The 10833-nt window shown below is 40.3% G+C and overlaps 2 protein-coding genes across 2 annotated transcripts; one reads left to right on the forward strand and one right to left on the reverse strand.

The window, feature by feature from the left end:
- Window positions 1–247: 247 nt before the first annotated feature.
- On the reverse strand, window positions 248–3766 carry LOC113148893 (sprT-like domain-containing protein Spartan). The gene is made up of 5 exons (XM_026340635.1): window positions 3155–3766; window positions 2892–2991; window positions 2584–2712; window positions 2188–2482; window positions 248–2070 (listed from the first exon to the last, which is right to left on the reverse strand). The coding sequence occupies exons 1-5, from the start codon at window positions 3484–3486 to the stop codon at window positions 1058–1060; spliced, it is 1869 nt and encodes a 622-aa protein (XP_026196420.1). The 5' UTR covers window positions 3487–3766; the 3' UTR covers window positions 248–1057.
- A 1136-nt stretch (window positions 3767–4902) lies between these two features.
- exoc8 (exocyst complex component 8) lies at window positions 4903–8978 on the forward strand. Its single transcript, XM_026342005.1, has 4 exons — window positions 4903–6169; window positions 6876–7129; window positions 7431–7679; window positions 7934–8978. The coding sequence occupies exons 1-4, from the start codon at window positions 5020–5022 to the stop codon at window positions 8339–8341; spliced, it is 2061 nt and encodes a 686-aa protein (XP_026197790.1). The 5' UTR covers window positions 4903–5019; the 3' UTR covers window positions 8342–8978.
- Window positions 8979–10833: the final 1855 nt, after the last annotated feature.

Genomic DNA, 10833 nt, shown 5'->3' on the forward strand with positions numbered 1-10833 from the left:
CCGGAAGAGTTTACAGGGCTCGAGGTGGTTTTGGTTTTTACCGATGTGGTCTACAAGACTCTATGACCCCAGATTGAACATGAACTGGAATTACATACAATAACATGAATGCTGGGCTACTGTAGTTACTGTGGGCATATTTAGCGTGAGGTTTTCTTTATCATATGTGATAATAATAATAACAATAATATTAACTGATCGATAAAGCCACGAATTTCACTCCATAAAAAATTAATGAATGAGTGAATTAAAGAATAAAATTGTTTTATTTGTCAACAAATCCTGAACATATCTGGCAATGTCCTTTAAAACAAACAACACATAAAAGTGGAACATACAGAAAAAGTTCTATTGTTTTAGCAGTAAAATTACCAATTTATAATCTAATATCTATAATCTAAAATGTCAACAAATGCCTGTAAACCTTCAGTTTTGCTGCAGTAGCTCTGATTGGCACAATCACACACTCTCACACTGCACTGAGTCTGCAGATAGCTGCAGTGTGCAAAGATAAAAAGCTGCAAGTGTGAAATCTGATACCCAGAGATCAGCAGAGGTCATTCAGAGTCTCCTGCTGTCTGAAGGGCAGCAGATGCACATCTGAGGAGGTGGAGGATACATCAGACTTTAGTAAAAAAAAAGTCAACTCATCCACCCTCAGAGGAGGCAGAAATAACTCCACATAGCACAGCAGCTTTTGAATTTTCACCACAGCGGGTCTGTTTTCACGTCATGCTGATCGATTCTGACTCCAGGGGACCAGAGCCCTGATCAGTTTGACAGATTTTAAATATTCAAGAGTTAAAACATGAATGCAGGAATGGAGCTCATCTCTGGCTTAATTCAACTTACATTATCAATAAAACCCTGCTTCTCTTGGAAAACTAAGGCCTCAGTCAGGCACTTCGTGATTATTACATTATTAGTGAGGTAACACTAACAACCACATAGAAAACAACTCAATCTCAACACAGCAAACTTCTATTCACCGCTTGGAAGTCTGTTTTATTGCAACAACCCTTCTACGTGATGCTCCTCCCAACCTGCTCCTTCTTGCTCAGGAGAGGCAAGAATCAAGATGCTCATTGATCTTCGACTCCTGCACCTTCGCTTGGCACACGGGACAGCTGACTGTCAGTGTGGAGGAGGAAGAGGAAGAGGAGGAGGAGGAGGTGACACTGTGTAGTCCTGCAGAGGAATGAAGAGAAGCTGGAGAAGTGGATGAGGAGGTGGTAGTAGAGGTGGCAGTTCTGTGCTGCATTGCAGGTGATTTTGTCTTTATCGATTCCCTCCGTGCTGTTGATTCGCTTGCTAATGTCTTCTGAAAGAAGTCAAAGATGCTGGCACAGCTGCCGCTGTCATCTCGCTGCCTCTTCCTCTGACCTGCACCACCAGCACCTAACATCCCGTCACAGTTAGAACCATTGAAATATCTGGACTGTGTTGGTTCAGCAGAGCTGCTTTCAGTTGATGATACAGGTGGAAACTTTGAATGGCTGGATTTAGGGTTGGATGTGCTGGAAGAACTTTGATGTTTTGGAAATAAGGAAGAAGCAGAGGTAGCACTCTCAGTACTCTTTGGTGATGACAGTGAGTCTCTTTTAGTGTCTGTGTTTGCAATGGAGGACTGACTCACTGATTTCCGGTCTGTGCTGCGAAACAGGTCTTGAATAGACCTCTGTTTGGTCTTATCTGTTCCTTGACTACTACTGCTACTGCGAGGTTTAGGGATTTTTACTGGTGAGCCATTGATGTTGACAAAAACCCGCGTATTGCTGATAGACCTCTTTATAGGGGGCTTCTGCCCAGCAGAGGCTGTTGGTATAATGGAGTTTCCCTTGGTTGGACTGTCCAGGCCATAGCGTACAGGAGAGGTGAGACTTTTAGCTGGGGATGAAGGGGTGAAGAGTTTATTGGGTGATGGGATGGGGCTGGAAGAAGACGTTTTCACAACAGGCACTAGTGGTTTGTGGGATGGGGAGGAAGACTTGGAGGACTGAGACTTCCCTCCGAGTAGGAAGCCTTTGCCACTAAAGGGGATAATGTTCCTTATATCCTGTGATCCAGACCCTGAGGGGAGAAGAAATACAAATTAAAGTGACATCTCGCCAAATAATTGAGATGAGAAAAAGTTATCAGAAATATGTTAAAAACAAGAAAAACACAGCAAATAAACAAGCTCATCACCTGTTGTTGTACTTGAAAGCTTTTCATTTCCTGAGGCCTTCTTCTCTGAGGACTTCCCATTCTGTTTTCCGTCCTTCTTTTTTTTTTGCCCGTATCCTTCAGGCTCTTTCACCTTGGTGTAAGTCCCACCACAAGTTCTCTGGTGGTCCTCCCACCAGGGGTCCAGAGAGGATGGAGCCCTGTTCATGGCCCTCTTCACGAAGCCAAAGTAGGGCTTTCGTGTCTGGCACGGCCCATTACATCGCCACCAGTGCTGCCGATATACATCAACCTCATCGTGGAAACTATGGTAGATCTGATAAGAGGACAAAAGGTAGAGAGCTGATCCAGGTGATATTTTCACATTATCATTGATAAAATAAAGGTTATCAATGAGATCTAAGATTATACACTTACAGTAATTTTCGTCCCACTGGCCTTGTTGATCCGGTTCATATGTTTGCAGAACTCAGGGCCATGGCCATCTCTGTCTCTGTTGTTCTGAGTCACAAATAGCAGCGCGTGAATCATTTCATGGAGGAGAGTCTGTCGAAACAAAGACAGAAGAGAACGAAAATTAATAATTAAGCTCTTGTTGTGCACAACACATATGAAATTGAGAGAAAGATATGAGATAAATAAAAAATATGTTTCTGTCTTATTTACACCAGCATACACCATCTGTATTGGACAAAATTCTGGATCAGTGTAATTGTCCATCTCACCTCCACCAGGTCTTTTCTGGGTCTTAACTTCAGCAGAGGTTCACTGAGTCTGATTGAACACAGTCCACCTCGACCCTCGTAAGAACATACACCAGCACACCTAAGAGAAAAGACATTAAATCAATTAAATTATTACAACACATCCTCCTCCTCCCTTCACAAACCTGACATTTACTAAGGACACGCCAAACCCCATACAAAAATCTGAATCTTTTATTTTCAGTATAACTGCATGTAAAGATAAATCATAACAAGTGACCTACAGTGTCATTCTGTGGCTCCACTTGACCTCGACCCCGCTGAGTTTCCCCCAGAAGAACGTGTCATTAAACTCCAAGAACATCGCCCTGACATCGGGACTGGGGTCCAGCATCTCCCAGGACTCGTCCACGATGGACAAGGGCCTCTCGGGCTGAACAGTCGGCTTCCAGTAGGGCACAACATCGCTGACACCTCCAGTTAGCTCCACTTTCCGTTTCTTACTGTTTTGACTTAAGTCGTCATCCTCAACTCCGTTTGATTTGAATAATGAGGTTTGGTATTCGTTGTCAAACTGCTCCTGGAGCTGAATGGCGAGTAGAAAGTCATCATCCATGTTAGAAGAGAGAAAGAAAATGTGCGATACAAACCGGGTTTGCTACAATTAGCTAGATTTGGTTAGCATTTATGCTAGCCTGCTAAAGCTAACTAGCTAACGTAGCTCTCAATCAACGAATGGCATCATCACGACAGGCTAGGCACAGTCTGTAAAATGTACTATCTGCATAAAAACCTAGGTTTTATGTCATGATTGCGACAAAACACTCATATCTTCATGCTAAACGAGGTTGTTTGCTAACTGTCAGTCCGAAGCTAGCGCCAACACTACGCGTCAGTAGGTGTCACCCGTATAACTTCCGTTAAGGATTTCAAAATAAAATAACTGATGCCATAAGTGTTTACAAAAGACGTGAAGCTGTGAAAAGTAGGTTGAGTCCATTTATGCAAGCACTTTACTGAAGTACAATTTAAGTTATATTGCCAGTTGTACATTGATTAAGTAAATATTTTTAGTTGCATTTATCTGAATCACGATTGTGATTGTTCCATTCAGGAATTTGCATTAAATAAGCCCCTAAGCTTATAAAAGATAGCACAGTGTTGAAGCTTAAAATGTTTTTTTCTTCTTTTTCTCACCATAAACTGCATCACTATAAGTTTTTCATGTAGTTGGGAACCACTAGATTAAGATATCTAATAACTTTAATCAGCTACAGTAAAATGCTACATTAATTCTTCAGTATTATTAATTATTGCTCACAGCACTAATAATGAATACATTTACTTTTAAAATGTAATTACATTTTTCTGACCACAGTAAAGTACAAACTACCAAATGTAATTAATCTTAATTATTTCTGACTGCTGAATAATTTTCTAAAACAAATGAGCACTGTTGGCTGAAAGATATTAATGCTGTATAAATAATATTAAATTATGTTAAATAACATCAAGACAGAATGAATATAAGATATAGTACAAAAACACACAATACACCAACAGAGTAATAGCAAAAATAATATATGATAAGATATAATCAGAGAGGTGAGATACAGTGGATATCAAAGTGGCAACATTGGCACCAAATTGACATTTTTCTATATTAGCTGCAGACCAATAGATATTTGAAGTTTTTATGTGTGTTTACATAAGAATCACATTTTACATAATTAGAAGAAAAATATTTAGTTTCTTTGTCTACATCCTAATACTCTGCACCTGCAATTAAGCTTTTCTATTACTTTTATTTTGATAGTTATGCATGTTGTTTCCGCTCTCGCAAACGTAACCAAACCCTCGCGTTGTTTAAAAAAATAATAATTTTGGGATATGTAGTATTCCTGAATATGTTCAGTTCATTTATAATCCCTCCGGAGTTTTCTTCTGTAGTTTAGTGATTAAATTACTAAAAACATAAACTCAAATATTAAAAAATGTCACGTGATCACGTGACGTTTCAGGGTGTCGACTTCCTGTTTGGGTTGCTAGCGGAAGTGAAACTCGGTTATTAGATGAACTCTTTCTCTGTCTGCGTTTACACTTCATTTGTCAACATTTTGTGTTAATAGTTAAACACACACGGCAGAAGATGACGGAAACGGGGAACCGACTCCGGAAACTGCTCGAATCGCCTAATTTCGACCCGCAAAATTACGTAAAGCAGCTGTCACAGCAGTCCGATGGCGACAGGGATTTGCAGGAGCATCGTCAAAAAATCCAAAACTTGGCCGATGAAACGGCTCAAAACCTGAAGAAAAATGTCTACAAAAACTACAGGCAGTTTATCGAAACGGCCAAAGAGATTTCCTACCTGGAGAGTGAGATGTACCAGCTGAGCCACATCCTGACAGAGCAGAAGAGCATCATGGAGAGCATCACTCAGGCCTTGTTGTCCACAGACAAGGATGAGACCTCGAAAGAGATGCAGGCAGCTTTCCCCAAAGAAACAGAAGACCTGAAGCAGAGGACGCTCACCTCCCTGCTGGAAAAAGTGGATGGGGGTAAAAACATCATGGACACCCCAGGGAGGCACTTGATCTACAATGGTGACCTTCAAGAGTTTGATGTAGACAACATGTCTCCCATCCAGAAGGTCCACGCCTTCCTGATGAATGACTGCTTGTTAATTGCCACCTGGCTGGCAAACCGCCGAGGCACAGTGAAGTATAAATACAACGCCTTGTACGAATTGGAGACCTTTGCGGTGGTCAACGTTAAAGACAACCCTCCCATGAAGGACATGTTCAAGATCCTCATGTTCCCGGAGAGTCGCATCTTCCAGGCGGAGAACAGTAAAATCAAAAAGGAGTGGCTGGAGATTCTGGATGAAACCAAGAAGAATAACGTCACCAAGGACAGACACAAGAAAGAAGAGGAGATCCCTGCCTCTCCTGTGAGGGCTGAGGTGTCCACCAATCCTTTTGATGAAGATGATGATGAGCCGGCAGATGCTGAAGAAAGTGTGGATCTCAGCCTTGAGTGGATCCAGGAGCTGCCCGAGGATCTAGACGTGTGTATTGCCCAGAGAGACTTTGAAGGTGCTGTGGACCTGCTGGACAAACTCAACGAGTATCTCAAAGATCAGCCTGTAACCCAAAAGGTCAAAGAGCTGCGGTCGAAGGTAGACGAACGGGTGCGGCAGCTGACGGAGGTCCTGGTGTTTGAGTTGTCTCCAGATCGGTCTCTTCGTGGAGGACCTAAAGCGACCAGGAGGGCCGTGTCCCAGCTAATCAGACTAGGTCCTCTTTTCCACACTTTACCATGTCTCCACACAATTCACTACAATAACTCTCAGGAGCTGTTGTGCGTTTTTCTAGCATTTAATAGATCTGTTTTCAAAACTTTTCAAAAAATTACTCGTTGTCTGATTTTGACCTTTTGATGTTGCTGAATTTAAATACATAACAAGTGATTCATACATATTTATTTAAATCTGTTTTTCCAAATTATCAGCCAAGCTCCAGGTTCTCAAAAAAAAAAAAAAAAAAACACATTTTCATTATTAAAAAGCTTTTTTCTTTAAGGTCAGCACAATACTAAGCTCAAATTCACTTTGCAGAAATAAAAAAAATAAATTGACTTTGAAACTTCTTTTCCTCAGTATTTAAACTTGTTGAAATTGAATCATGTTACCATTCAGATATGATATTTCTGTACATTTTATCTTCCTGAGTTATGGTCTAAGTGTTTCAAAACCTTCTCCACATTATTGTATTTATTTTATTGTATTTATTTATTGTATTTAGATGAGTTTAGTTTTTTGGTGAAAAACCAACAGATGTTATGATATTTATTAGAAATGTGCTATAATATTGACCTATTTAAAATCCTGTAAATAGCATGTACTTTAAAAATGTTCAAATTTATAATTATAACATACATGCTGTAAAAATCTGCCCTGTCTCATTAGATTTTTGGTTTAATTCTTTTCCTGCTCTGGTGCAGGCCAGTCCACGAAAGCGTGTGAGCTGTTTCTGAAGAATCGTGCCGCTGCGGTTCAGACAGCCATACGGCAGCTTCGCATCGAAGGAGCCACGCTGCTCTACATCCACAAACTCTGCAACATCTTCTTCACTAGTGTATTGGAGACGGCCAAGGAGTTTGAGATGGATTTTGCAGGGAACACGGGCTGCTACTCCGCATTCGTGGTCTGGTCCAGATCAGCCATGAGGATATTTGTGGACGCCTTCAGCAAGCAGGTAGGAAGAGGCTCAGACAGACGAGTCACAGCCTGGTAAATATGTGTCTTTTTTGTACTTAAACTCAGAAATAAAGTTTTTGAAGTGGTTCTCTTAACCACGTTTATAGTAATTGCAGGGTATATAAATTTTTTTTAACTTACAAATAGCATTTTACACTATATATACCGGTGAACACCGGTGTATATATATATATATATATAAAAGAGAGGTGACAGTCTGACACACTGCAGGCAGAGGGCGCAGCATGTCAGAAGTCTGTTAACGTGCTGTTATTTTAATTAAAATTATTCTTTACCAGGTGTTTGACAGTAAGGAGAGTCTGTCGACCGCTGCCGAGTGTGTTAAAGTAGCTAAAGAACATTGTCAGCAGCTGACTGAGATCGGCCTGGACCTGACCTTCACTCTGCAGTCTCTGCTGGTCAAAGACATCAAGGCAGCTCTGCAGAGCTACAAAGAAATCATCATCGAAGCCACTAAGCACCGAAACTCTGAGGAGATGTGGAGGAGGATGAACCTTATGACCCCAGAGGCTCTGGCCAAACTCAAGGTGAATTCAGCTTCTGTGTTTTTCTTGTGTTATTTTATGAAACTAAACTCTCAATGAGCATAGTCTTGGTTATTATTCCATTAATCTACTTTATATATTATATGATATAATATTTCAGCAGTAGTGATGTCAGCCTATGTACAGATGATTTTTTCCAAACTAATACTGTGTGTTTATGACAGGTTTAATGTAGAAGCTGTAACAAATCAATCTTTCATCAACTGAACTGACTTTATTTGTCTTTACCTCTGAAGGACGAGATGCGCAGCTGTGGAATGGGCAGTTTCGAGCAGTACACTGGTGATGACTGCTGGGTGAACCTGAGCTACACCATCGTGGCCTTCACAAAACAGATGATGAGCTTTCTGGAGGAAGGTCTGAAGCTGTACTTCCCCGAGCTGCACATGGTGCTGCTGGAGAGCCTACATGAGATTATCCTGGTGGCCGTGCAGCATGTGGACTACAGCGTCCGCTGTGAGCAGGACCCTGAGAAGAAATCCTTCATCCTGCAGAACGCCACCTTTCTCCACGACACTGTGCTGCCGGTGGTGGAGCGAAGGTTTGAGGAGGGAGTGGGCAAGCCGGCCAAACAGCTGCAGGACCTCAGGAAGAGCACCAGGCCAGTTCGGATCAATCCAGAGAGTACCACATCTTTGGTCTGAGACCGCGGGGAACTTCTAAGCTGATTTGAAAGGACCGTGTTGATCTACTGGCTGTTCCAGTAATATTTCAATGGTAACTGAAATTGATAACTTCTGTGTTTGGTTGTTGTGAAAGAAAATGACCAGATGCATCATAGAGAAGAGTCACAACAGAATAACATACCTTAATTTAGGTATATGTTAAATGATACTTTGCACCTGGATTTCTACGGACATGATAATGCCTATTGATTATGGCTAATATTGAATAAAATAAATCTTTAATATGTTATTTTTCTGGTCAGACTGGCCTTTTTTTTTTGCAGTTTTGTGCACATGTGAACCAATTTTCTGTGAAATTTCATTACACACTTAATTACAGACAGTTGCCAAAATCAGATTATTATAGAATATCTGTGTACTCACCATGAAAACCTGATGTTCATGCTGTTTGAAAGTTTGAGGGTAATGTTATGATGACTGATTGACACTCTCCCAGCTCTGATTTTCAGGCTGCTGAACCATTACGACACACTAAATAGTATTCTAGTTTACTAGGACTGATTTTAAAAGGGATGCCTGAAAAGGAAATGCACTAAAAACAGTCAAAATGTTTGAAATTCAACACATGAAATTCAATAAAGATCATAAACAAGAACAGTTTTTGTGTCTTTATTACAGTTTTTTTCACACAGAGCAGGACAAGCAGAGAACAGCTTCCCATCAATCCCAGTAAATATTCCAGTCAGGTTTCATCTACATTATAAAGACCCTGGAACTGGCTCTGCTCAGTGTGCAGCCATTGTTACTGCTGTTAATAGCACCTGTGATTTTTCCTGCTGTTAAAAAAGAAACAGCAAAACGTGTTTTTTATATTTTATATTTTGCATTTTGTGTGTTTTGTGTATCTGTGTATGAGCCACAGGCCTGTGCTGTGATTTCTTACCTCTAATCCTCAGACATCCTTTTGCACATTAAATATGAAGGTTGGTTTACATGTTAATGCATCTTTTCACCAAACTGAAGTAATAATACTTCTAATAATATTTGTAATACCTAGTTTTATACCTGTATTTTTGCTTATTTGCTCCTTTATTTCATCATTTGACACATCTGCATTATAGAGCCCAGTGTGATCTGCATAATTGCAACACGAAAACAACTCTTCCTCTCTCAGTGTAAAACATTTCCCAGCAGCGACAGATATTTTTAGACCCTGTTTATGATTCAACACATGATTGTTCTCTCTGCTCTACGGCTCATCTCATTATAATCTCTGATGTGATCGTGGACTCGAGGAAAGCCTGGGGTGAAATTATCAGCTTATCCTCGGAGGAGAAGCTTCGGGCTGGCGGGATTATTGGAGAGGAATTCAGCAAATACTCACACAGAAGAATGTACAGTAAATATTTCACGTGATGAATTAATGGTATCTTTGTTTCTCCAGTGCAAAGGTACTACCTTCATTTAAAATTCTTATGCTTGTGTGGAAATTTCTGTAGCTTTTTATTTATTGTAATACTTGAAGGTGAGATGTGAAATATTTGAATCTCTCAACTCTTAAAAGTTGCATTTTGTAGCTTTAAATTACACTTGGTGAAGATCTTTGTTTCAACCACTGAGAGAAAGGACAGAGAATGTAGTCTGGTTTTGTTTTAGTAGTCTCAAAAGAACCCAACATAACTCCCGTTCTCACTGTGACTTTGAGAGTGGGTATTTGCATTTTCTCTGGGAGCACCTCACAAAGATTGCTGCACTTTCAGAAGCCATTAAGACGTCTGCATCACTGTCAAAGTGACAATTTAACTTTCATCTCCGGCTATCACGCTGTGATTTGCAGCACAGCCGTTACCTTTTCATGGGTATATGTCCTCACAGGGATTGAAGCAACAGGAAACTAGAAATTACTTTATTGTAATCTAGTTTAAAATGGTGGTTAAAGGTGAGTTAATGCAATAAAAGTAACTAAATGAAGTTCATGTTGACTGAATATTCATTAATGTGCATGTGTATGTACAGAGTTTAATCCCAGGTAGCAGGAAGTTAATGGGGTTCAGTGAGGGACTGTCTGGTTAACACAGACAGCTAATATCAAACACATAAAAAAACATAAATGCATCAATTCATGTCTAAGTTAATTAGTATTTATGTTATATTTATGACTTTTAGAATCTCAGAGGAAGTTTCCATTGTTAATTTAAACAAAGTTATACATGAATTGTGCTTTATAAGTCAATTTATTTGCACTGTGTGTCACTAAGGTAATAAAATTATAATTAAATATAACATGACATAAAATATAATATTTTTTTATATTAATAATAATGTAATATAATGTTTAAGTGCTCCCTTGAAATTAACCACCTCTATTACCTCAAACCACACATCCCATAATCTCCGCCCCGCGCCGCGCCTGCGCACAGCAGCGCAGGGAGCTGTCCGCGTCAGTCGGTGCTGAACTGTTCCCACCGAAGCTGCTTCTTGCTCCGGTGCCGCTGAAACAGGCCGGAGCG

The sequence above is a fragment of the Anabas testudineus genome, chromosome 24, assembly GCF_900324465.2.
Source record: "Anabas testudineus chromosome 24, fAnaTes1.2, whole genome shotgun sequence".
Taxonomy (NCBI): Eukaryota; Metazoa; Chordata; class Actinopteri; order Anabantiformes; family Anabantidae; genus Anabas; species Anabas testudineus.